The following is a 27861-nucleotide window of genomic DNA, read 5'->3' as shown; positions in this document are numbered from 1 at the left end:
GGCTACATCCCCAGCTCCAGCTTTTTTTTTTTTTTTTTTTTTTTTGGTGCTAGTACTAGGGCTTTCACTCAGAGGGTGGACACTGTCTTTTAGATTTTTTTACTCAAGACTGGCACTCTACCACTTGAGCCACAGCTCTACTTCCTGCTTTCCTGGTGGTTAACTGGAGAATAGTCTCCTGGACATTCCTGCCCAGGCTGGTTTCAAACCACAATCCTCAGATCTCAGCCTTCTGTATAAGTAAGGTTATTGATACAAGCCACTGACACCCAGCCAGTGTTGCTTTTAGATTAACAGAAAAAGTACTATTGGCAATGCTTTTCCTGTGCCCTAGTCTTATCTAGTTAAATCATATATCACAGTGGCTGTCTATAATTAAGACTTGAGAGATACTTGCTTACAGGACAACCTGGGTTCTGGATCTTACTCTGGCTTTGAATCCAGATATGAACCATTTTTCATAATGCAGCTTTGCAGAATTTCTTAATTCTATCACATTAAATAATGCAGTGTTTTTTGTTACTTGAGGTCCTGTTTCTGATGATAGGTATATTATGGTAGAGAAAATGGCACCATTCCAGGGCTAAGATAGGTAGGGAATATACAGGGCCAAGAGTATACAATTCATATAAATTTGGATTGATTGTCTGTACTTGAATTACTATCTATCCCAAGGCTGACTAGACTAACAGAAGTGAATAGTAATTATTATTTTTCACTTTTCCCCATTTTCTGCCCTAAGACATTTATACTGATTCCTAAATCATAAACATGGTATTCTGACAGGACTCTGTCATCAGGATATAAGTGTTCATCCAGTAGTGCCTTTTTGGTAATCCAGGTATAAAACTTGACAAGGATTATCATAGGATGATAGTCCATAAGGGAATTTTCAGGGCTGTATGGTACTAGTTTCTACTTACTTTGAGGGCACTGGATACATGTATAGAAGTTGTGTAGCCTTGTAGTTCTTATTCTCGTAAGTGAAGTTGCATCCCCGGTGGTCAAGCCCAGCTAGCGACCTGGATGTAGTGGGAATTGCTTCATTTATTTTTTTGTATCTGTATTAGGATGTGTGATATCAATTTCCCTTTGCTCCTCTAGCCAATCTGAGCTTGAAAACATCCAGGAAGTTCTGGGAGATTACCGAGCCTGCCACGGAACTCTCATCAAGTGGATTGAGGAGACCACTGCTCAGCAGGAAATGATGAAACCTGGCCAGGCAGAGGATAGCAGAGTATTGTCAGAGCAGCTCAGCCAGCAGACGGTAGGTGTGGTTGTAGCAGGTGGTAAAAGTTAGTTCATCAAAGGAGAGGAGGATGTTCTAACAAATGAAGCTTCCCCCAAAGAACAACACATCTCCCTTGTTCTTAGAAGGTTTCAAACAGATGGACTCAGGATACTGCTTAGCATTTAAGCTAAAGGGAACTTTTGGTCCCTTTCAGTTCTGAATTTATATGACTACATATTGAATTCATTAAACAGACAGGTTAAATATCTCTATTTTATTTGGTAATGTCACATTTTATTTTACTAGGATTGGCCTGGAGTTTTGAAAATCTAGGGAAAACTGTGACGGATGAAAATTCTTTCATTTAAAGCATTTTGTTTTGTTTTCTTAGGCATTGTGGTTAAGAATTTGAGGTCTGGAGTTTATAATGCCTGGATTCTAGTCTTAGCTAACATATCTATTACTAGCTCTAAAACTTTGGTTATCCAATATTGTATTTCCTTATCTATATCAGACATGGCTTATTATTCATCTAACCTGCCTTATAATCCTTGTTAGGATTATATGAAGTGATACATGAAATATTAAGTAAAATGTTTCTCAAAGTTTGATCCCCAGATAGCAGGATCAGCATCACTTGAGAAGATGCTAGAAGTTCAAGTTCTTGGGCCTAACTCAAGACCTGCTGAATTAGAATCTCTAGTGCAGTCTGTTTTAACCAGCTTTTCTGGTAATTCTGATACCACTGATGTTTGAGAACTGCTGCCTTAAAACACAGAAAATCCTTTACTTTTCAGTGATGATAATCAGGACCATAATGTGATGTTTTGGTTCTTAGGATCTATTTGCTGAAATTGAGAGAAACCAGACAAAGCTGGACCAGTGTCAGAAATTTTCCCAGCAATATTCTACTATTGTGAAGGTAACTGTCTCATATCCCAAAAGGAGCTTAAAGGATCTGGAGGGGAGGGAAAAGGAGGAGGTGGTGTCTGTGGGAAAGAGCAGGGAGGTTGTAACTCACCTATAAAATGCCCTATTCAGCAACTTTGGCTCTTTGGCTCTTTTTCTCTTCAATATGATGTGTGGTGTATTTGAGCCCGTGGCATTAGCATCACCTGAGAAATTGTCAGAAATGCAGACTCTCAAATTTATTGAATCAGATTCTGTATTTTAGTAAGGCTCGCAGATGATTTGCATGCATGTTGCTTTTGGAGGAACTCTACTTCTCTTCATAGAAATCTTTAATTAGAGGAACAATGTGTCATCTTCATGTTTTACAAAAGCTACTCAGATGACAGGATAAAGAATAAACTAGAGGTTTATTTAAAGACTAAAAGCAATGAAAGTAAATGAGGCAATGATCCCATCCTTGTAAAAGAGAACCTAGACTAGGGCAGCTTTGTCAGGGTTGCAGAGGGAACATGGAATAGCATAGTAAAATGAGAAAACTATTGGTAGGGATTAGAAGAGTCTAATGTAGTTTGCCTTCTGAGTTAATCAGGAAAATTCACTTCCCCTCCTCATTAATAGAATGAAAAAAATTGGTTAGCAAGTCACAAATTGTAAACTAAGTATGGCCTGTGAGAATGGTTGAAAAAAAAATCAAAAGAAGAAAAATAAATGATGATATATTTAAAGGATATGAACTTCAATGTTCAGTGTCTGTAAATAAAATTTTATTGTAATACAGTCATGCTTTCATTTACATATTGATTTGGCTGATTCACTTACAATGATAGAAGTTCTGATAGTTGCCCAGTATTTTCTTCCTGGTCCTTTATAGGAAGCTCAGCTAACCTCTAAACTGAGTAAACACCAAATTACATTTTAGCAATAAAATGGTGTGATTCTACGAGCTATAAAACCCTACGTAAAAGCAAAGAAATCTCTTTCTTTCTTAGGACTATGAATTGCAACTAATGACATACAGGGCCTTTGTGGAATCACAGCAGAAATCCCCTAGCAAGCGCCGTCGCATGCTTTCCTCTTCAGATGCCATCACACAAGAGGTAAGAGAATGGAAAAGGTAAGAGAGTGCCATTGTCTTCTCTTTAAAAAAAAGTGTAGGGCTGGGAAGGTGGCTCAGCAGTAGAGCAAAAAGAGAAAAGCCGGAAGTGGTGCTGTGGCTCAAGTGGTAGAGCACTAGCCTTGAGCTGAAGAGCTGAGGGACAGCGCCCAAGCCCAGAGTTCAGGCCCCACGACCAGACCCCCCCCAAAAAATAAAATAAAATAAAAAATAAAAAAAAGTGTAAACTTGTAAGTTTGATTTAGGACTTATCTTTTTGTAGAATATGTGACTTCATAAAAATGTTCTTATTTTCCACTATTGAAATATACTTTTCTGGCAGAAAATTGATATAAATTGTTCTTTTGAACTATAGTTCATGGACTTGAGAACACGTTATACAGCATTGGTGACCTTAACAACTCAGCATGTGAAATACATCAGTGATGCACTCCGGCGGTTAGAGGAAGAGGAGGTGGGTCCTAAATCATCTTGAAAGTACAGTTAAAAATCCTCAGATTGAGGTCTAGTTCCAGTGGTAGAATATGTGGCTAGTATGTATAAGGCCAGCAAAACACACACAGACACAGTTCTCATGCCTCATCTTTCAAAATTAAAGTTCCCTGCACAGCCCTCCATTTTGATGTTCTAGAAACTTCCTATGTAGCAAATACTGAATTAGTGCTCCTATAAGGAAATATAAGGTTAACTTCCTATAAGTCTCTGGTCATAGTTCTCCAATAAATTAGTATATAACCTTGTTTTATGTGTATTTTTGTTTGAGTATACTTTGCTTAATATATATTATTGGTTCACCAAAATTGAATTCATGGCCAGTGTAACTCAGGTCTGTTCAGACTTATTAAAAAATGTTTTCTCCACAAGGCATATCACAGCCTTCTTATGCTTATAAACACTGGATAGCACTCTAGGACTATAAAAGCTTAAGAGCCATTTTAGATAGTGAAATCAGAGCTGGGTACTGGTGGCTCATGCTTGTAATTCTAGCAGCTCAAGAGGCTGAGATCTGAAAATCACAGTTCAAAGCCAGCTTAGAAAGGAAAAATCTATGAGATTCTTAGCTCCAGCTAACCACCCAAAAGCCAGAATTGGAGCTCTTGCTCAAGTAGTAAAATGTTACTCTTGAGCACGAGTATTAGGGCTGACTTCAAACCCTAAGACAGACACACACAAGAAAAGTCAAATCAGCAACAAAATCACTACCATGTTAAAAATACAGCACTTAGGGGCTGGGAAGGTGGCTCAGGGGTGTACCATGCTTGCCTTGCTTGCATGAGGCCCTGGGTTCGATTCCTCAGCACCACATAAGCAGAAAAGGCCAGAAGTGGCACTGCAGCTCAAGTGGTAGAGTTCTAGCCTTGAACTGAAGAGCTGAGGGACAGCACCCAGGCCCAGAGTTCAGGTCCATGACTGACAAAAAAAAAACAAAACAAAAAACAAAAAAAAACAGCACTAAGTAGACTGAAGAATATACTGGTTCATTGTATGACAGCTGAAACCACGCATGGTAACATGTACAGAGATTTTTTTGTTATTCTGTGCTCTGTTGGGAATGACCACAAATACTCTGATTTTAGAGTTAACAATTTTAATAAATAGACAAATTCATAAATACATAATCTGTGAATAATGAGGATTGACTATTGGACATCCATCACTTCCACTGTAAATGCCTTTATCATACAAAGGTATGTGAACAGAGATCTTCAATAAAATATTTGTTAAGGGCTGGGAAGGTGGTTCAGTGGTAGAGTGCTTGCCTTGCATGTATGAGGCCCTGGGTTTGATTCCTCAGCACCACATAAGCAGAAAAGGCTGGCAGTGTCACTGTGTCTCAGTGGTCTTGAGCTGAAGAGCTGAGGGACAGTGCCCAGGCCCAGAGTTCAGGCCCTACAACCAACAACAACAACAACAAAAAGAAGAATATTTATTATGCATTTCAGATTTTATTCAATTTGTTGTTTTAAAAAAAAACAAATTTAGTCTTTTTGTAACTTTGAAAAGCATAGACTAGAGGGGTGGCTCAAGTGATGGCCAGCCATGACAAAAAAGCCAAGTTTAGGCTTCAGACTTGTACCCTGTCCCTCCCCACCCAAAAAAGGCCTGTATATCTTTGTAAAGTAAATTTCCAAATAATCAACAGCTGATAGAAACACTGTTAAAAACATTAACCACCATACTTTTTGCTTCTTTGAATTAGGAAGACTTCCTTTCTAACATATGTGCCTTGTGTAATCTGTTGTCTTCAATCTCTTTATCTGTACATCTAAGAGTTATAAAAATGTGCAAGATATTATATGTAAAGGGCAGTAACTTTCAGGCCTGTTTTGAAATCTAAAGTCATGGCAGTTTAAAGAGACATTGACTTGGGTACTGATTTTCTATATCTTATTTTAGAAAGTGGTAGAAGAGGAAAAACAAGAACATGTGGAGAAAGTTAAAGAACTTTTGGGTTGGGTGTCCACCCTTGCAAGAAATACACAAGGAAAAATTGCTTCATCCCACCCCAAAGAATCCACAGACATTGAAAAAGCTATTTTAGAACAGCAGGTAAGTATCTATCCTGCCTATGTGGGATTATGTAGTAATAAACTTTTTTACTTAATTAAAAGCTAACTTCCAGGACTTAAGAAGTTGTTTTTCACCTTTTAAGTTAGCAATAGTGCATTGGCACTGTAGTTTTTTTCCTGGGATGTTGTAAGTGTATATGTTTTTGTTTTGGAGGTACTAGGGTTTGACAGGGCCTTGTGATGGCACTGCTTGTTTGTTTGGCGGCACTCTACTACTTGAGCCCTGTCTACAGCCTTGCTTTTTTTGTTGTTGGTTATTTTGGAGACAGCATCTCATGGGCTTTTCTGTCTGGGCTGACTTAGAACCTTGTTCCTCTATAGATATTTGCCTCCTGAGTAGCTAGAATTATAGTTGTTATCCACCAGCACAAAACTTTTTCCTAAGACTTAAAAAATTTAATTTAGCCTGGTATTGGTGGCTCATACCTATATCCCTTGCTTCTCAGGAGGCTGAGATCTGAAGATCATGGCTCAAAGCCAGCCTGGCAAGATGGTTTGAGACTCTTATCTCCAATTAAACATCAAAAACCCAGAAGTGGAGATGTGGGTTAAGTTGTAGAGTGGTACCTTTGAGCAAAACACCTGGGCCCTGAGTTCAAGCCCCGGACTGACACCAAAAAATAATTATTATTTCAAAAAGTGTTTGAGCCAGGCGCCAATGGCTCACGCCTGTAATCCTAACTACTCAAGAGGCTGAGATCTGAGGATTGGGGTTCAACGCCAGCCTGGGCAGGAAAAGTTCGAGAAACTCTTGTCTCCAGTAAACCATTCAGAAAACTGGAAGTGGTGCTGTGGCTCAAGTGTTAGAGTGCTAGCCTTGAGCTGAATTGCTAAGGGACAGCTCCCAGGTCCAGAGTTCAAGCCCCATGACTGACCCCCCCCAAAAAAAGTGTTTTACCCTTGCTAGGTGCCAGTGGCTTATGCTTGTCATCCTAGCTACTCAAGCAACTGAGATATGACTCTCATCTCCACTAAACTACCAAAAATGCTGTAAGTGGAGCTGTGGCTCACATGGTAGTGAACTAGCTTTGAGCAAAAAAAGCTCAGGGCCAGTACCCAGACCCTGAATTCAAGCCCCAGGACTGCACCAAAAATGAAAAAAAATTGACTGTTTTATTTTGGGGTTTAGCAGCTTTTCCTTTTTTCTATTACTAGGTTCTGGCAGAAGAACTGACAACCAAGAAGGAACAAGTTTCAGAGGCCATTAAAACTTCACAAATCTTCTTGGCCAAGCATGGTCATAAGTAAGTATTAAAAGTCAGACATTTGGGAGACCTACTGTTTCTAGCTAAATTTGAAGTTGATGATGAGAATGCAGACTGGAGAATTTATATGAGCAAGAAGAGCCAGATTATGAAGAGTTTTATACAGTTTCATAACATACTGAAGAATGTTCATTTTATCTTGTTGGCTATGAGGAATTTTAAACCTAATTAGGTTTTGTTTATGGTTGTTAGACTATTTAGAAAAAGCTTTCAAATGAGGTGAGTATCTTAGACGGAAGATAAGTAAGAGGCTATCTTGATAATGACAAGAAATGTTGGTGGGAGATGGGGAGACAAAGATTTAAGAGACAGTAAAGATGATGGTATGGGTTTGGTGATACCTGATAGTCATCAGATAGAACTTCAGGATTTTTGGCTTGGGTGATAGGGTGTATGATTAACCAAGATAGAAAACAGGTAAAGGCATAGGTTGAAGGAGAAGACCTAAGTATGAAAACCTTATGGGAGCAGGACACCAGTGGCTCATGCCGGTAATCCTAGCTACTCAGAAGGCTGAGATCTGAGGCTCTCAGTTCAAAGTTAGACTGGGCAGAAAAGTCCCCATGAGACACTTATCTCCAATTAACCACTCAAAAAACCCAGAAGTGACATTGGCTCAAAGTAGTAGAGTGCTAGCCTTGAGCGGAAAGAGCCCAGGCCCTGAGTTCAAGCCCCATGACTGACAAAACAAAAAACCAACCTACAAAAAACAAAACAAAAAAACAAAGAAACCAACCTATCGGACATCAGGGTAGAAATACCAAATATGTACTAAGAGTATGTTAACTACATTAGTCCAAATATTTAACTGTTTATGGACTGAGTCTCAAGGACAAAATGAAGAAGATAATAAGGAAGGTTCCAGAAGGTGTGTGGGATGTTAAAATTCATTAATAGAAAGTGTAACGTTAAGAGTTAGAATAGTTTTGTTTTGTTTTTTCTGCATGAGGGGTTGGGGATTAGGAAAGGCATACATGAATATAATATTGTCAGGAGGAAAGCCAGAATATGAGAAGAATGGTGTCCAATGGTCTATAATTTCTCTTTCAAATAGGCAGAGGTGTTTACTGAATATTAAAGTGGTGTTGAGGCAGAAAGAAAAGGGGCTTCTCTGGGAACTCCCAAAAAGATTGTTAGGAAATACCAAGGCCTAGTTGAGGTTATAGATCCAACCCCCAGTTGGGCATACTTAGCAGCATTAGAAATCTAGGAGCAAAGTGGTTCAGTGGTTTGACTGATCTGGGTCTTATCAGTGAGAGGACAGAGCAAAGAGGCTGCACTATGAGATCTAGACTCCTAAAGAGAAGAAATTAAAGATAATAGGACTGGTAGACTAACAGAAAAAATTTTAAATCAAGAAAGGAGCTGGAGTTGAGCACCAGTGGCTCACACCTGTAATCCTTAGCTACTCAGGAGGCTGATATCTGAGGGTCCTGGTTCAGAGCCAGCCCAGGCAGAAGAGTCTGTGACACTCTTATCTCTAACTCTTATCTCTTATCTCTATTCAGAAAAGGCTGGGAGTAGCACTGTAGCTCAAGTGGTAGAGCACTAGGCTTCAGCACAAAAAGGTTAGGGACAGCGCTCAAGCCCTGAGTTCAAGTCCCACAACTGGCCAAGAAAAAGAGAAAGGAGCCTGGCAACAGTGGCTTACACCTGTGAGATCTGAGGATTCTGATTTAAAGCCAGCCCAGGAGGGAAAGTCTGTGAGATTGTCTCCAACTAACCACCAGAAAACCAGAAGTGATGCTGTAGCTGCAAGTGGTAGAGTGCTAGTCTTGAGCAAGAGAACTCAGAGACAGTGCCTAGGCCCAAAGTTCAAACCCTACAACTAACCCCTCAAAAAGAAAAAAAAAGAAAAAAAATCAAGAAAAGCTTAGGAATCCCATTGAATTGATGGATAGATCTAATATGAACTTATATACTTCATTCATGGTAATAATGCAGAATTAAAAATTAAAAAATGGCAAGTTGCAGGAACCAACAGATCTAGGAGGTGATTACCTTTGGGAAGATACAAAAATGAGTGGACTTTATACAAAATACATAGTGAGCTTCAATTACATGCATAGTATCTATTTCTTAGTAAAAAACCTATAGAAAATACAGTTAAATATTATAATTTAAGCTGATGCCTACCTGTAATCTCAGTGTGTAAGAGGCTATGGCAGAAGGAAAGAGTTGCAAATTCAAGGCCAGCTGTGCTATGTAGTAAATCCTGTCTTAAAAATTGTTTTAAAGACTAAAAATTAATATGCCAGGCACGATAGTGCATATCTGTAATTCCAAGCTACTCTGGAGGTAGAGATCAGGAGGATTGCAGTTTGATGCTGTGAACCCCCATGTTAATGAATGCATGTGGATGTTGACAATTGTAATTTCAGCTCTACAGGTTGGATAAGTAGGAGAATCATGGGTTGATGTTGGCAAGATCTTGTCTGAAAAATAACTAAAGCAAAAAGGACTGTATACATACCTTAAGTTAAGGTCCTGAGTTTAAACCCAGTTGTCTTTCTACCTCTCCCTAAAATTGGTAAAGCTCAATAGATGGGTGATGGATAAATGAGACTTCGTTATAATCTTTTCAAAACATTTTATTTTAAAATAAGAATAGCTGCCAGGTGCCCATGGCTCAAGCCTGTAATCCTAGGTACTCAGGAGGCTGAGATCTGAGGATCACAATTGTGGACTTTCCTGCCTGGGCTGGCTTTGAACCATGATCCTCAGATCTCAGGCTCCTGAGTAGCTAGAATTACAGGTGTGAGGCACTGGCACCCAGCTACAATTAATTTTTTAAATCATCTTTAATGATTCATCTTCTAGACTCTCAGAAAAAGAGAAGGAGCAGATTTCTGAGCAATTGAATGCCCTGAACAAGGCTTACCATGATCTTTGTGATGGTTCAGCAAACCAGCTCCAACAGCTCCAGAGCCAGTTGGCTCAGCAGACAGAACAAAAGGTATTTTTAGTTTTTGTCTTCCAATGTTGGGAGGATACCTTCTCTGAGTGTGTGAAAACAATGTTGCTGATTGAGAGTCACAATCACTAGCTTTCCATGACCCATGTGACTTAATTTTTAACTTCACCTTAGCAACCATTTGTCTTGTGTATCTTAACTGGGGTTCCATGATGTATTAGTCAGTTAAAACACCAACGGACAAACCTTTGGACCTTTTTTCTGTCTTTTATCATTTTGTTGCTGAAAGCAGTCCAAGAGAACATAAATTTGTATTATATCTGATCACAGGGCAGTAAGATTACTCCTTTGTGGCTTTCTCACCCCAAAGTTGTTAACCAAGAGTTATGGATATTGGGAAGGAAAAGCTGTGAACCTTTCCTTCTCTACAATGAAGAGTGAGAAATGAATGCCATTTCAAAGCAAAGTGGTAGATGAAGTTCACTGACTGAGACACTGGTTCCCCTACTCATGGTCATCCCATCACATGACAGCTTTACCAGTTCCACTCCATGTTATTTCCTGGACCATATAAAAGTTGTTGTAGTTTGTTGTTGGTTGTCCTAAGTACTTCCTGAATATTTATGTGTGTGTACACTTACCATAATATATACATGTGTCTATGGGATATATACATATATATGTGTGTGTTTGCCTGCTTATTTCCTATGTTGTGAAGCAATGGCCAATTTGTGGGGAAGAACAAAACTTGAGTTCATGTGGCAATCAAATTAGATTCAAATGATGTTTAAAATAAAGCTCAGACAAAATAAACCTTGACTTTTGGTCCTTGGATATAAATTTATGCACCAGGAGCTAGAGTTGTAAAGACAGACCAGCCCTGATTTGATGGGGTATTCCAAAAAGAATATGCTGATGTAGCATTATCTATATAAAGTAACCCACTTCTAATGGCTTGTTGCTTCACCATATAAGGGAGTATATGAAAAGTTTTAACAATTGCTTGCTGAGAACATTCAGTTCTCATTTTGAAAGTTTAAAAAAAAAATTGGGGCGGGGGCTGGAGAATAAAGACAAGCTGCTGAGCACCACTACATTGAGCATGATGTGTCCCTGTACTGTGTGTGTTTCATGTGAAGTATTGTTCTGATTAACTGACATCCTTGCTTACAAGTTTCACTAACCCTTTGGAGTTTAAGCACAAATGCACAAAGGGAAAAGAGGACGACCTGTTTGGGGTTCTTTTTTGCAAAAAAAAAACAAAAACAAAAACAAAATACAAAAAACAAAACAGTCGCATGCTGGACGCTAACACCAAGCTTACACTGTGTGTGTGATACGGCTGAGCTGCTCCATAAGGCTCTATCTCTTATCTACCCGAGGCGTGCCCTGCAACTCTGGTAAGTAGAAGCCTTTTATGTTTTCCTTCTTTTTCCTCTGTCTTTTAATGCTTGTTTAGGTCACAATGTCCATGTTTGGTAGGGCTGAAATGGATTTTTTTTTTTCTGGATTACTTCCCAGTTTAGTGCTGTCTGCCTGTCCTCCAGTTATGATGATGTTGGAAGGATCTGTGTAGTCTTTTCTGTTTGGCTAGACTCCACATCTGTGTTCAATGTCAGCGTTTCTGAGGCTCAGTGAATCTTATAGAAGAAATTTAAAGTTCTTAACATAAGATTTCCTTTTGTTTGCTGCTAAATAGGCCTTACATGGATTTTTCTAAAAGGAATTTTCAGATGTCTCAAGTCCATGAACTTTTTTCAGTTTCTCTGTAGAAGAGACATAGTAGATTGGTACATGTTTAACTTGCACAAATTGAATCCTATAGTCTGGGTTAGAAAACAAGATGAGGGGAATATAGCAAATAGTATTTTACTTAGTGTGGCAAAGCCTACCAATTATTCCATTAATTGAGCTCCTTCAGTGAAAGAAGTGAGCCAGTTCTACTGTTCCCTCATTTGTTATCTTGCTTTCTTCCAGTGTACAGTCATCAGGTTTAAAATCTTGAGCATACATTAAAAAAATCTGGCTTAATGATTTAAGGGCTTTCTTTCTACTTATCCATTCATTCACCCCATGTTCATTGTACTACAGGCACTGTCTTTTACACTGAATGGATAAAGTAGGCTTTTGTGGGGTTTATTTCTCATTGACATAGAAATGAAATTCATTGCTTACAAGACAAGAAGGTGATAGGCAATTGCTTCAACAAGGGTATCCATGGATAAGTTATAAAGAGTTTAATAAGGACTAGAAAGCAACACTGACTAAAGAGAGGATGGAAGGAAATGAAGATAATGAATATGGACAAGAAGAGCTGAAAAATTGTGAAAGTAGTAGTGTTTTAACTGGTTAAGCTCTTAAATTATTTAAAATCTAAACAACATCTTTCTGTGATAACAGGCTTCAAAATGAGAACTCTTTAGAAGTTGTTTCTAGGATGTACAAAGGTGATTTTGACAATGTGTGAGGTTTGACTTATTCAGCAACCTTAGGGCCTAACTTGTGTAAAATGTAACTTGGCTTGTTTTTTTGTTTGTATGTTTGTTTTAATAATACTGGAGCCAATTGAACAGGCAATTTATAATGTAAGATTTAAAATATAGACTTGATTTATTTTTGGAACTCACTAGTATTTTGACATTGGATAAGTTAACTACCCTCTCTGTGGCTTATTTTCTTACTTATAAACTAAGATTAAAACAGCTATTTTTTGTTATCTATTATTATTTTTTGTGAAAATACTGTACAGAGGGGTTACAATTATGTGGGTAAGATAATGAGCACATTTCTTACCAAGTGTTGTAGCCTCCTGCTTTATTTCCCCTTCCTGTCCCTTCATATCCTCCCCCCCCCCCCGTCCCCCAAAGTTGTAAAGTTCAAAACAGCTATTAGGATCATTTTGAGGATTGTCAGTGGTAAATAAACCTAATAAGTGGTTGTCATCATCATTGTTACTATTCTACCCATTCAAGCCTAGATCAGAAGGAAAGTTACCAGTGATTCCTGAGGCAAGAGTCTGGTCCCTAGAGTATTCCCCTTTCTTTTTCCTTCCTTCCTTCCTTCCTCTTTCCCTCCTTCTCTCCCTCTTTCTGTCTCTTTCTCTTTCTTCTCTCTCTCTCTTCTCTTTCTTCCCTCCTTCCCTCCTTCCTTCCTTCCTTTCCCTTCCTTCTTTCCTTCCCTCCTTCCTTCCTTCCCTCCCTCCGTCCCTCCCTTCTTTCTTTTTTTCTTTTTCTCTTTCTTTCTTTCTTTCTTTCTTTCTTTCTTTCTTTCTTTCTTTCTTTCTTTCTCTCTCCCTCCCTCTCTCCCTCTCTCCCTCCCTCCCTCCTCTCTCTCCCTTGTCTCCCTCCCTCCCTCCCTCCCTCCTTCCCTCCCTCCCTCCCTCCCTTACTCCCTCCCTCCCCCCCTCTCTTTCTTTCTTTCTTTCTTTTTCTTTCTTTCCTTCTTTCTTTCTTGGGGCTTGATCAGGGCTTTGGGCACTATACCTGAGCTTTTTCTACTCAAGGTTACTGCTCTACCACTTCAGGGTCTTTAGTGGTGACTTGGAAATAAGATTCTCATGGATTTGCCTGCTCAGCCTGGCTTTGAACTATAATCCTTAGATCTCAGATTCCTAAGTAGCTAAGCTTACAAACATGAGCTACTAGCACCCAACTTGTTCCTTCTTATCTTGCTATTTCCAAGTCCTAGAATAAATATAATTCAGATTGGAAAATTTAACTTAGATCCATTGTTGTAAAGCTAGCATTGGCCACAATGATTGTAAATGTCCCAGTTGCTTGGGTGTATACACAAGCCTATTCTTAGGATGCATAACTATTTTGTGGCTGTTGGGCTGTTTAAATCTCTCATGCTGTGGACCACTCCTGCTGTACCCATCAGCAGAGACGTGCTTCTTCCAGAGTCTTCTGCATGGGTTTCAACACTGAGAAGTTGCTATATGAGGTTGATTTTTTTTTACTTTCTCCGAACTGGTAGGTGTTTTTAAAACCCTTTGTAATGATTTAGTCTTAGAAATAACTGTCCTTTACATTTACTGCTTGCCACTTTGTAGAGCTTGTCACTCAGATATGCTAAATGCCATCCATCATCCTTCAAATAATCTATGAATTTTGGGCCCTACTAAATATTCTGCAGTTTACAATTTTTTTTTCATTAACACTACCAGGTTGGCTTCACAATATTTCCTACATGTTGAGACTTATCAGGGCTGAGTTTTTCTGTGGTCAGAATTTTATACACATTAGTTTGTTGAATGATTCCTTTCAATAATTATTCTTTGCCATTGGTTCTGACTTAGTTTTCTTTTTCCTTTTTTCTTTTAGGGTTTCAGAGCAGTTGCTGGGGTGATTGACCTAGGCACAGTGGAGATGTTTCCCATCTTCAGAGCCATGCAAAAGGGCCTCATTGACCAAGATACAGGCCTTATGCTTCTGGAATCCCAGGTTATCATGTCTGGTCTCATTGCTCCTGAGACTAGTGAAGAACTCTCTTTGGAGGAGGGCCTTGCCAGAAACCTCATTAATCCTCCTATGTACCAGCGTCTCTGGGAGCTACAGGATACCCTGTCCTTAGTAAGCAGGCTTACTGCAAACAAAGGTCCCCTTTCTGTGGTAGAAGCAATTGAAAAGAGAATAATCAGTGAGAGATTTGGACTGAAAGTCTTAGAAGTTCACCTGGCAACTGGTGGTTTCAAAGTTTTCCCCAATGAGAACTGTATTAACCTGGAGGAAGCTTTTCATCAAGGCCTCATTTCTGCTGGGCTTCATTCAGCATTAGAGTCTCACCTGAGATCATCCAGGAATTTGATAGACCCCAACACAGCTGAGAAAATAGGTTTACTGGATCTGATGCAAAGATGTATTGTTCACCAGGAATCGGGATTGAAATTATTGCCTGTCAAGCAGTTGGCAGGAGGAATGGTGAGCTTGAAATCAGACCAGAAGGTTAACATTTTTCGTGCTGTTCAAGAAGGGCTAATAGATAGGCAAGTCACTATCCGGCTGCTTGAAGCTCAGCTTTTTGCAGGTGGCATTGTAGATCCAAGAACAGGACACAGACTTACAGTAGAAGAGGCTGTAAGACATAATTTGATTGACCAAGATATGGCCTGTGCTATTCTCATAAGGCAGCTTCAGACTGGAGGCATCATTGACACTGTCACAGGGCGTAGGATAACAATAGATGAAGCAGTAAGCAATGATGTAGTAACTGCTAAGATTGCCCTTGTGATATTGGAATCCCTCTGGTCATTCATGGGGTTCCTATGGCCTGAATCTGGAGAGATTCTTGCAATTACAGATGCTCTAGAACAAGGTATTGTGTCTACTGAACTAGCATGCAAAATCCTTAGAAACCGAGAGCATATTGAAGCTCTTTTTTTACCAGAAACCACAGAGATTTGCTCCTGGAACAAAGCAATAGAAACTAGTATTTTGGACAAAGATCTTGCCAACAGCTTAAAATTAATTTGTATCCCTGATGTGATGCCCCACATGCAATTAGCAGACTTTTCAGAGAGAAAAACATCAGGTACTACTTCTGGAACAGCAGCACTTCTGTGCAACAAGGGCCAAACTGAGGACATATCAAACCATGGAGATAAGTTGTTATTTCAACTGATGACTCATAGCTATATTAATGTGCACAATGGACAGAGGGTGCTTCTGTTAGATCAAGAACTGATGGAGATCCTTACATCCAGAGATGAATATCAAGCAAGTCCTTCAGAAGTGCTTGAAATTGGACATTATAGACTAGACAATCCTAAGAAATTTCAAGAATCAGCTAGTGAGAACATCACAGAAACTTTCAATGATAAGCTCACTGTGAGATTCCAGTTTTCTTCTCAGAACAAAGAATATCCCCATCAAGAAGATTGCGCTGAAGCAAAAGACAAAAAGACTGTTGTAGGAATAAAATATTCTTCTTTAGAGAACCCTGAAAAGGATCTGTCTATAGGAGAACAAAAAGTGGTTACTGGAAATGTTGACTCTTTGAAGGTCATAAATAAAGTCAACTCAGAGTTACAAAGGCAGTTGTTAAATACTAAAAATGAAGACCAAACAGAAACTTCTACTAGAGAAAATGCCAGCAGAGAACTCCTGGTGATACCTCCTAAGGAAACTGAAGGTGGGCCGTTGGTGGTTGACAAAGATGTTTTTTCTGTTGAAACAACAAAGGGAAAATGGCAAGCTCCCAGAAAGACTTCCTTTACAAGTCAGAAAGAACAAGCAAAGTCTCATAAGACTGAACATATTCCAAGTGAAACTAAAAGGCCTCTCATTAAATCCCAAAGGAAAAAGTCACAAGTTCAGGCAGAGAAGTCACTTGGTTTAAAATTAGGATTTAAGTCAGAAAGTGATGTGAATATTCATTCTTTGGACAAAGAAAAGGTGTTAAGTGAAATGCTTTTAGCTAAGGATGGCTGTAAACAAAGCCAAGAAGGCCAAAGAGTTGCAGATGGTGATATGGTGATAATACAAAAGACTGACACAGAAGATCATGATATTGAGACTTCCTTTTCATGGAATCATCCTGAGTTGCTTAAAGAAGCTCCCTTAAATGTATTGTCTGCACAGCTTCTAGATGGTGGTATACTTCATGAAGGAACAGGTCAGAAACTTTTACTAAGTGAAGCAATAGCGCAAGGTATTGTGCCTAGCCACACTGCTGTGAAACTTATGGAAAAACTGAACATGTTTCGGGGGTTCTTTGACTCTCAGACCTCTGAGTCTTTGACAACTGAAGAAGTTATTGATGAAGGTCTGATGGACGAGACATTATTACATAATGTTCTCAATGCAGATAAAGCTATAAGTGGTGTCTTAGACCCCCGTACTCACACACTATGCTCTGTTAATGATGCAGTGGCAGTTGGACTTCTTCACAAGGAAACAGCCACCAGAATTTTAGAGGGACAGGTGTTAACTGGTGGAATTGTTGACCTGAAACGAGGCAAAAAACTTTCAGTTACTTTGGCCTCAAATCTTGGTTTGGTGGACAATGCTGAGCAGACAGACCTTATAAATCTGGAGAAGGCTTCCAAAGGCAGAGATGCTGACAAAACAGTTAGAGAGAGATTGATTGGTCTACAAATGGAAACAACAGGACTTGTGGACCCTGAGAATAAAGCCCTTTTAACAGTTGTACAAGCCATTGACAGAGGTCTTTTGGAGAGAGAGGAAGCCATTTGTTTCTTGACTAAACAGCTAGTTGATGGAGGTATCATTCACCATATATCTGGAATGAGACTTTCTGTTGATAATGCTTTTAAACACAACTTGATTGATGAAGATCTAGCCAACCAACTCAAAAAAGTTGAGAACTTAAACCTCCAGCAGTTTTTTCATCCTGAAACAAAGGAAACACTTTCACTCCCTGAAGCTATAAAATTAGATCTTGTTACCCCAGAGATGAAAAGAGAAATCCAAGAAATTCAGGCCTTAAATGAGAATCTTGTGGATATCATTTCTGGCCAGCAATTGACCTGTGCAGAACCTAACAAAGAAGAACTGTTAACTAAAAAGGCAGTACTAGCTTCAGGAATGATGCATGGGGTTATAGATCCTGAAAATTGCAGAATTATTCCCTACTCAGATTTGGTAAAGAAATGTAAGATTGATATTGAATCTGGATTGAGATACCTAGAAGTAATTCCCTTCTCAGACATTAAAGATGGGATGAGCGACAGGGTACTTACATTGTCTGAAGCAATTCAGCTTGGAAAAGTAGACATTCCATCTACACTGAAGATTTTGGAAACTCAGGCAAACACTGGTGGAATCATAGATACAGCCACAGGCAAAAGACTTACATTAGCATCAGCTTTGGAACAGAAACTGATGGATGAAGACATGGCCAGAATTATTGCATCTCATCAGGTATTGAATGGAGGAATTGTTGACATATTTAATGATCAAAGAGTGACTATACAAGAAGCTGTTGAGAGAAGACTTCTCAGCCCTGAATTGGCAGCTGCTTTAAAGTCTCATGATGATGGAGCTCATATTGAAAAGCAAGATGGAATTCAAGTATGTGAGGTAAATAATGAATTTCTAAGGAAAGCAATGTTAACTGCATGTAATCAGACTCCTGAAGTGAGTTGTGATAAAGGAGACCATGACAGATTCTTAGAAATTGAAAGTCAGTCTACACAAGGAAAGGTTAAAGTAAGAGATTCAGTTGGGGAAATGGCAAAAAGAAGCAGGAAGAGTTCATTGAAGGAAGTGGACAGTAAAGATCAAGACAAGGGAAGAATTCGAGGTGCTAAAGGAGCAGTCAGCATCATTATTCATGGCAGTCTTAAAGGTAAATCCTCAGACCAAGTTTCAGTGATGCATCCTTACTCAGAACCTTCTGATTTGACACTCGATGAGCTTGCTAAAAATCATTTGGAAAAAAATACAGTTGTAGAGCAGGAAAAAGTAGTGTCACCAACAGAAATGATTATTCATATCAAGCAGTCTACCTCAGGCCTAGATGTTGAAGAAGCAAGAAAAAGTCTAAGGGAAATTGCTTCTGAGGTACAAGAATCAAATCATGAAACATCAGGCAATTTGCTGAGTGAGCAACCAGTGAATACTAGGGTGAAGAGTAAGAGAGAGAAGAGGGAGATGATTGTAAAAGAAAGTGCCCAAACATGTAAACCAGCAGTTCTTTCTGAAGCAGAGTTAAATCAGAAAACTACCATTGGTGATGTGTATGACTTCCAGTCTGTAGAAATGAATGGAAGTGAAACAGGGAAAGAAACTGGTAGAGAAATGGAGTTTTCTGTTACTTGTAAAACTGAAGACTCTTGCCAAATGACAACTAAAGAAATTTCTGCAAGAAATCAAGGTGTTCCAACATTCTTCAGCTCTACACAAGTCAGTCAAGGGGAAGGAAGAAATGTAAGCCTCTATTCTACTTTAAAACCAGGAGAAAATTTATCTCAAGAAACCACTAGTAGGACACATAGTGAGCCATTTTCTTCTGTGACTCCCAAACCTGAAGTATTATGCAAACAAAAATCAGTTTTAAAAGCTCAAGTTACAGATATATCCCAAACTTCCAAAACATACAGAACTGTCCAAGAAACCACCAGACAAGAAACCAATGATCATCAAGATTCCTATGTTATTATTAAGACTAAGGAAACCAAAGATCCAATTTCCATAGCTAAAAAGAGTAAAGAAAAGTCATACCAAGAAGTACGTTCTAATTCAACAAGAGCTCTTAAACTGGAAGAAATTACTGTTTCTAAAGTAGATGCAAAAGAGGCCAGTTGTCTAGAATCCTCAGACAGAAAAGACTTCTATCATCAGGAGAGCAAAGGTGATCCTGAACTTTGTGGAATGCTCAAATCTAAAGTAGTAACAACCAAAGAAACAAATGGAGATAGATTTCTAGAAATGGCAAGCCCTATAGTTATGGTATCCCTTCTCCCAGAAAAATTGCACAAAGATAGGTTGCAGAAAGAGAGTGCGGGGCTACAGGATACTATCATTAGTCCCGCTATTTCTGAGCTCAGTGAAGAAACAACAGTGTCACAGATGTCATATGCTACAAAGAAGATGGATCAGAAGACACCACAGAAAAGGGTCAGAGATAGCCCAAGCAATGAACAAGCTCCCTTCATGGCTGTACCTGGAGGAAAGGGAAGTGAAGGAGTAAATCCTGAGGCCTTCAGAACAACTCAGGTAAGTTTCCTTGTGTGTGTGTGTGTGTGTGTGTGTGTGTGTGTGTGTGTGTGTGTGTGTGATAACTGATTCATAGTTTAAATTCTTAATTGGATACATAGTTCACATATGTAAAACTAGGCATAATTACATTTTAGTGTACTAGAGAATCCTCTAAGGTATAACTTTTATCATCTATAATACATTAATATAGATTAGGCATGAAATCTGAATGCCTTTCTGGAATTTGCAAGTTTTATTTTGTCTTGCTGTTTTGTGGTGCTGGAGAAAGAACCCTGGGCTTGCTAGGCAAGCACTCTTTCACTGTTGTACATCTCCAGCCTAGGAGGTTTACATTAGAAACTAACATTGGAACTAATTTGAAATACTGAAATGATGCTACTTGAAATCAGAGTAACCTTTGGAAATGTTCCTAGAGTAATATTTATTCATTGATAATTACAACCTTCTGTTCTCTGAGGAAATAAAATCACTTTGGTCATATTGAAATGATCTAATAGAATAACGTTTTATTGTATTCTGTCCTATTTTAGGAAAAATTTCTCATTTCTGTTTATCCAACAAGAAACCTTGCCTGCTTTAAAAGCCTATCTAGGGGCTGGGAAGGTGGCTCAGTGGTAGAGGGCTTGCCTGGCATGCACGAGGCCCTGGGTTCGATTCCCCAGCACCGCATAAGCAAAAAGAAAAAAAGCCGGAAGTGGCGCTGTGGCTCAAGTGGTAGAGCGCTAGCCTTGAGCTGAAGAGCTGAGGGACAGCGCCCAGGCCCAGAGTTCAGGCCCCACGACTGGACCCCCCCCCAAAAAAAGGGGGGAGCTGGGAAGGTGGCTTAGTGGTAGAGCGTTTGCCTTGCATGTCTGAGGCCCTGGGTTTGATTCCTCAGCACCACATAAGCAAAAAGAAAAAAGCCGGAAGTGGCACTGTGGCTCAAGTGGTAGAGCGCTAGCTTTGAGCTGAAGAGCTGAGGGATAGCGCCCAGGCCCAGAGTTCAGGCCCCACAACCGGACCCCCCCCCCCCCAAAAAAAAAAGCCTATATAAAGAAAAATTACAGAAGCGAATGGTTTTCTTTTTTTTGCTCCACAGAATGTGTTTAACCGGCAACTCTGTTTAGAACATGATGAGAAACTGGTATCTTATCTGTCTCTGTTACGGGACATTGAAATGAGGACTAAACAGATTCAGCCTTTGGAATTTAATCTGACAGAACTACAGAATCTGCTGTGTCGGGCCAAGGTAGGTTCCCAGAGACTTCAGTGAGTTTGATGGCTTCAAGATAGCTAGCTTTATTTTCCCAGAAGATTTCAAGGCTTAAAAGAGTCTAGGCATTAATGGCTCATGCCTATAATCCTAGTATTTGGGAAGCTGAGATCTGGAGAATCATGATTATATCCAAAGCTAGCCTTTGCAGAAAACATCTTCTAGACTACATCTCCTTGTATGCACAAGGTAAGTTCAAGGTAGTGATTGGTTAGTAAGAAATACTGAATAAAGTTCATCTCTATTATTTTTCCCAAACTCCAGTAAGACATCAGGAAAACACACATAAACTCAGCCAGGCATAATGGCATATCTTGTAATCTCAGCCCCTAACAGGGTGCTGCAGGAGACTCTGAGTTGGACCTGGGTTAATATAATAAGAATGAATGTACATAAAAACATTTCTAAGCCCTATATCCTATCACATGAAGTGAGTGAAGATATGTATTTTCATAGCAGATTCCCTGATAGCAAGTTTGCTTGTCTTTAGTTTGGCATTACCACCAGTTTATTTTCCCAGGTGTTAGACAAGGAGTTAAAGGATCTGTCCAACTTGGTGAGTCAGGAATTGGAGTGTGTGGATCAGATTATCAACAGCCAGCCCCAAGAAGTTCCTGCTCAGTTGTTGAAGGCTCTGGAGAAAGATGCCAAGAATCTTCAAAAGTCTCTCAGCTCTGTAAGTGACCATTGGAATTCCAGACTATTCCACCTCCAGAATGCCATGGAAGTCAAAAAGGTAGCATCTTCTTTTAACTCATAAAGGCTCGCAAAGCTTGGGCAGGCCTCCAGAGTTTTATAATCTGACTTGCAGTTTATTTTTCAGACTACAGTGTTAAGTCAACATATGCAGCTAGAAGAAAAGCTTCAAGATCTAAGAACCTGGGTTGGCAATGCAAATCTTATTCTAAACAGCAAAGAATATGACAAGAAAATAGATGTCATCAGCTTAAATCACTCTCTCCAACACTATGAGGTAACCCACTCCATTCATACCAAGGATGTTTCACTTGTTTTTTTGTGTGTGTTTTTTGAGTTGAGAGTGTAGCTTAGTGGTATAGCAGTTGCCTCACATGTGCAAGACCCTGGGTCGCAATGCAACAACGACAACAAAAAGGGCCCAGTGCTGGTGGCTCATACCTATAATCCTAGCTACTCAGGAGGCTGAATGTGAGGATCACAGTTCAAAGCCAGCCCAGGCAGGAAAGTCCATGAGACTTTTTTTTTTGGTTTGTTTTTTGGGTCCAGTCGTGGGGCCTGAACTCTGGGCCTGGGCGCTGTCCCTCAAGGCTAGCACTCTACCTCTTGAGCCACAGCGCCTCTTCCAGCTTTTTTCTTTTTGCTTATGTGGTGCTGAGGAATCAAACCCAGGGCCTCATGCATGCAAGGCAAGTGCTCTACCACTGAGCCACCTTCCCAGCCCTCCATGAGACTTTTATCTCCAGTTAACTACTAAAAAAAAAAAGCTGGAAGCCGGGCACTGGTGGCTCACGCATGTAATCCTAGCTACTCAGGAGGCTGAGATCTGAGGATCGCGGTTCAAAGCCAGCCCGGGCAGGAGAGACCGTGAGACTCCTATCTCCAATAAACCACCAGAAAACTGGAAGTGGCGCTGTAGCTCAAGTGGTAGAGTGCTCGCCTTGAGCTGAAGAGCTGAGGGACAGCGCCCAGGCCCAGAGTTCAAGCCCCACGACCAACAAAAAAAAAAAAAAAGCTGCAAGTGGAGTTATGGTTCAAGTGGTAGAGCTAGCCTTGAGTGAAAAAGCTAAGGGAGAGTGCCTGGGCCCTGAGTTCAAGCCTCACAGTTGAAGGGGGGAAAAAAAAGGAAAGAAGGAAAGAACATTAACCTCTCCTCGATTCTAACCAATAAATTGTTAATGGATAGAGAAATAGAAGATTTATTTCTCTTTTTGTTTTTGTCTCTTTTTCCCTACTTATTTCAGGATATGAAGCAGTCTGTGGCAGAAAAGAAATCTCAGTTGGATACTCTTGCTTTTGATATCCAATTCTTTATCTCTGAGCATGCACAGGACTTGTCCCCTCAGCAGAATCGACAAATACTGAGGCTCCTGAATGAACTGCAGAGGTCCTTCCAGGACCTCGTGGAACGGATAGCAGCTCAGATGGATGCATTACAGGCTCATCTTCAACAAACGAAGCAGGAAGCCCAGGTTAAGGTCAGACTGAACCAGCAACTGGGCTCAGTTTGTCTTTTGAAATGTCCTCTATTTTGGGGGGTTTCTGGCCACCATCCATTCATGTATCCAGGAATCTGGATCCAATTTTGAAATTTCATGTCACTTGGGCCATTGTGGTTTTGGCAGCTGTTCTGTTTTTCTTGCCATCTTTTTGTTTTGTGTGCATGTGAGGGAATATATATGTGTTAATGTGATTGCATGTGCAAGTGTATTCAGCTTAGTGAAATGCTACTGTTCACTGTCTCATTGCCCTTTCTTCATATTATTTTCTTCCTCAGTATTCTTTTTGAGAGCTGAGAAAACATCTATATACTATGAGCTTCAGAAGAATGATTCTAGAAATCAGTTTTATGCTGAGACTTTTCAAATAATTTGTAATAAGATCCCTTGACAATCTTTAGACTACTTTTAAATTTAAAATTATTTTAATTTTCTAGTTCTTCTTTTCACACAGTAGTGCCCGGCACTAAAATCAGTTTCTGAAAGCAGATATGATTTTTTTTTTTTAATCTAGAAATTGGATCTGTGGCTCAAAGCAGATATGATCTTTTTTTTTTTTTTAATCTAGAAATTGGATCTGTGGCTCAAAGCAGATATGATCTTTTTTTTTTTTTAATCTAGAAATTGGATCTGTGGCTCAAAGTGGTAGAGTATTGGCCTTGAGCAAAAGAGCTCAGGGACAATGCCCAGGCCCTGAGTTCAAGCCCCACCACCGACAAAAAAAAAAAAATACTAAAAGAATTTATTAGCCAGGTGCCAGTGGCTCATGCCTGTAATTCTAGCTACTCAGAAGGTTGAAATCTGAGGATTTTGGTTCAAAGCCACCCGAGGCAGAAAACCCACGAGACTCTTATCTCCAATTAATCACAGAAAAAGCCAGAAGTGACGCTGTGGCTCAACTGGTAGAGTAGTAGTCTTGAGCAAAAGAGCTCAAGGACAGTGCCCAGGCCCAGAGTTCAAGCCTCAGGACTAGCAAAAATAATAATAATAATAATAATAAATAAATAATAATAAATTAAATTAAATTAAATTAAAAAATAAATAAAAATCTAGCCATCACTCATCACAAGTCTGTTCTTAAAAAATTCAAAGGCAATATCATTGTATTAATAGTAACAACATAGCCTTTAAATATCTTGAATGATGTTTATCTTATTTCTGCTGTTTGAATAGTAAGTTGACATACAGCAAGATGATAATAGAATTTGCTAGTTGTCACCAGAAAATATCAGGAGCTCCTTTTATTAAACATTATACAAAGTATAATTGAGCTTTGGGGTCAGACTTAAAAGAAATTAGAAGCCAGGTGCTGGTAATCCTAGGTACTCAGGAGGCTGAAATCTGAGAATCTCGGTTCTAAGCCAGCTTGGGCAGAAAAGTCTGTGAGATTCTTACCCCCAGTTAACACAAAAAGCTGCAAGTGGAGCTGTGGTTTAGTGGTAGAGTGCTAGCCTTGAGCTCAGAAGCTAAGAGACAGTGCTCAGGTCTAGAGTTCAAGCCCCAGGATGGGGGGTGGGGGGCGGGGAGGACCTTAGGAAAAAGGAAACAAAGATTACTCAGGGCCATAAGTCCCATTACTGCTCATTTATAGTTTCAAATGTGTTATAAGCAAAATCAAATCTTTTCTTTTTTCTTTTTTTTCTTTTTTTTTTCCGGTCTTGGGGCCTCAACTCTGGGCCTGGGCAGTGTCCCTCAGCTCTTCAGCTCAAGGCTAGCACTCTACCACTCCAGCCACAGAGCCACTTCCGGCTTTTTCTGCTTATGTGGTGCTAAGGAATCGAACCCAGGGCCTCATGCATACAAGGCAAGCACTCTACCACTGAGCCACCTTCCCAGCCCACAAAGTCAAATCTTAATGAAATGGTTTAGATTACCTTTTAATTGCACCATTGAACATGTGCAATATCCTCACTTAGTAATTTTCTACTTGAGACAATATCTTGCTATGTAGCCAAACCTAGCCTCAAACTCACTAATCCCCTTCCAAGTGCTAAGATTATAAGCAGGCATCACTGAGCCCAGCTTCCCTTACTTAGTAATTTAAATAGCATGGGATAGCCTGTGGGTAATGAATGAAGTAGATTGGTCTGAACCACCTTAGTAGTCCCATCCAGGGACCTACCCTGGATCTAGGCTGGGTCCCTGAGTTTTCAGCAGATGATAGAACTGTATGTTACCATTTTCCATGAGTACAATAGTAATTCCACAAATGTTTATTAACCTTGTTGTCAGAAATACTCTGTTTCTCTCTATTTGCTCTGAATGTGTGTGTATGTCTATGTGATAACTTGTTTGCTTTGCTTTTTTCAGATTCAGTCTGCACCTATCCTAACCCATGAAGATCCTGTTTTACAGCTGAAGAACTCTTAGGAGTTCTCTTCAAGTGCCCTTCTATTTGTCCTAAAAAGGGGGAGAGAGGGCCAATGTGAGCACCTGTTTGTAAGTGCAGGTGACTAAAATGCCATCAGAAAGCACTAACTGGTAGAAAGTGGTTTTAGAAGGATGGTCAGGAGAACACATCATGCTTAATTGCTCAATTAGGTGCTTCAGCCGTATGAGATCTGGGGAAAGGATCAGGCACAGAAACATATTCCCTCTCTCTCCATGAGCCTAACTTTTCCTATGATAACAGTGTAGATATTCAAGAAGCTAAACCAATTTTCTATTCTTGGGCAGTTTCTCCAAATAGCCAAACCAAGCTATGTGTCTGGTGTGTAATCATGCTAATACCTCTCATTTGGTACATAAAAATCGGTTCAAATTATAGATAAACTTAGCTTGTAAATTATCCAAGGCCTTGATTTTTTTTTTCTCCTACTACCTTTTCATGTTTTGGCTTAGTATTTAGCAAATTCTTTAGTTCTAGAGAAATTTGTCAGAATGGCTGATTCTGATGTTTATCACCATGATCAAAGATAGTAATAGATTCCAAAGGTAGTAATGGACATCCGACAAAAGAGCTCCCAAATTCAAATCTAGCCAGGGGTACTCCCTCCCCAAAAGTTACCCTGATATCATCCCAACCACAGAGCTAAATGACCAGACTGCCCAAATAAGGGGAGCTTCCTGAATATGATTTCTGTGCCTTTTCCTCTTCTAGTTTTCCATTGCTTTTCTCTCTTTGACACAAAATCCTGTTTTACATTTCAGGGAATTATACATATTTGTAAAATGAGAGTTATTAATTGTCTTTTGATTCCTTTGCATTTTAATTAGACTCTGCAGAAACAACAAAATACCTGTCATCAGAAACTGGAGGACCTTTGCAGCTGGGTAGGACAGGCAGAAAAAGCACTGGTGAGCCACCAGGGCAGAGCCTCCCCACAGGATCTCTCTGCTTTGCAGAAGAACCAAAGTGACTTGAAGGTCAGTGTGAGTTAAACTAGTTCTTCATTCTTCAAAACATGTTTATAAAGGCTTTCTGTATACCAGTGCTTAATGTCCAAATCATGAAAAACAGTTATTACCCCTTCCCTCATGAAGTTTAGTTTGGTAGGGGAGACAGATAGATTAGCTCTAGAACAAGCATCTAATTATTAGCCATTACATCTTTAAATGTAAAGTCATATGAAAACATAGACCAGAGACACAGTCTAGTCTAGGGTATCAGAAAAGGTTACTTGAAGTATCACTTAAGCCAGGCACCATTGGCTCACACCTGTAATCCTAGCTGCTCAGGAAGCTGAGATCTGAGGATCATGGTTCAAAGCCAGCTTGGGCAGGAAAGTCTGTGAGACTCTTATCTCCAATAAACCAGACGTGGTGCTGTGGCTCAAGTGGTAGAGCACTTGCCTTGAGCTGAAGAGCTCAGGGACAGTGCCCAAGCCCAGAATTCAAGCCCCATGACCAACCAAAAAAAAAAAAAGAATCACTTAAATTGAGAAGTGAACGATATGCTTTTATAGGGGTTAGTGCATGATGTGGTAAGAGGAAAAAAACATACTAGGCAGAGGTTTATGCATGAGTTTGGAGGCTGGAATGGGATTGAGCATAATATATTCAAGAACTGAGCTAATTCAGTTGGACCACAAAGATTAAGAGAAAGATTAACAAAAAAGTGAAGCTGGAGAGATGGGGAAAAGCTTTTCTCATACTGCTTGTTGTAGGCCACGTTAAGGAGAAGTATAACCAAAAGAGTACAGAGGAAAGGGTAGATAGATGCCTGGAGCATATAGTAGCAAACCCTATATACTATGTTTTCCCAGTACATATACACCTATGATAAAGTTTAGTTTATAAATTGGACATAGTAAGAGATAGATAACCATAACTATTAATAAAATACAACATAATAACTAGAATAATAAAGAGTATCAATATGCTTGTGCTTTAGGGACATTATGTGAAATAAGGATTCCTGGAGTACAAGCACTATGATACAATAGATGATATGATAATTTGGGCATCCAGGAAGTGACTGATTGGTAGTATATACAGCATGGATTTTGTGAACAAACTAATGACTCAGGGTCCCAGCTGAACAATGTTTTTTGGAATCATGCATAATTTTAAACTTTAGGAATTGTTTATCTCTGGAATTTTCTATTTAATGTTTTTGGACTACGATTGATGATGACAAACCTCAAAAAACAAAACCATGGGGCTAGGAAGGTGACTCAGTGGTAGAGTGCTTACCTTGCATGCATGAAGCCCTGGGTTTGATTCTCTCAGCAACACATAAGCAGAAAAAGCCGCAAGTGGCACTGTGGCTCAAGTAGTAGAGTACTA

The 27861-nt window shown here is 39.6% G+C and overlaps 1 protein-coding gene across 17 annotated transcripts in view; it reads left to right on the top strand.

Annotated features, from left to right (window-relative positions):
- Window positions 1-27861, top strand: part of LOC138803492 (microtubule-actin cross-linking factor 1) — a 254203-nt gene that overhangs the window by 93261 nt on the left and 133081 nt on the right. For 14 of the 17 annotated variants that reach the window (XM_069987601.1, XM_069987600.1, XM_069987599.1 and 11 more), the window contains 13 exons: window positions 1105-1267; window positions 2070-2153; window positions 3133-3240; window positions 3613-3711; window positions 5655-5807; window positions 6983-7071; window positions 9913-10048; window positions 14329-19683; window positions 20765-20914; window positions 21459-21674; window positions 21762-21911; window positions 22879-23112; window positions 26350-26499. In XM_069987601.1, coding sequence (XP_069843702.1) covers window positions 1105-1267; window positions 2070-2153; window positions 3133-3240; window positions 3613-3711; window positions 5655-5807; window positions 6983-7071; window positions 9913-10048; window positions 14329-19683; window positions 20765-20914; window positions 21459-21674; window positions 21762-21911; window positions 22879-23112; window positions 26350-26499 — 7087 coding nt within the window. The remainder of the gene's footprint in view (window positions 1-1104; window positions 1268-2069; window positions 2154-3132; window positions 3241-3612; window positions 3712-5654; window positions 5808-6982; window positions 7072-9912; window positions 10049-14328; window positions 19684-20764; window positions 20915-21458; window positions 21675-21761; window positions 21912-22878; window positions 23113-26349; window positions 26500-27861) is intronic. The other 3 variants (XM_069987605.1, XM_069987604.1, XM_069987589.1) reach the window with 2 other exon arrangements.

This window comes from Dipodomys merriami, unplaced genomic scaffold, assembly GCF_024711535.1.
Source record: "Dipodomys merriami isolate MVZ:Mamm:240054 unplaced genomic scaffold, mDipMer1.0.p SCAF_34, whole genome shotgun sequence".
NCBI lineage: Eukaryota > Metazoa > Chordata > Mammalia > Rodentia > Heteromyidae > Dipodomys > Dipodomys merriami.
The sequence above is the reverse complement of the archived record's forward strand: the minus strand, read 5'-3'. Positions and strand labels throughout refer to the sequence as shown.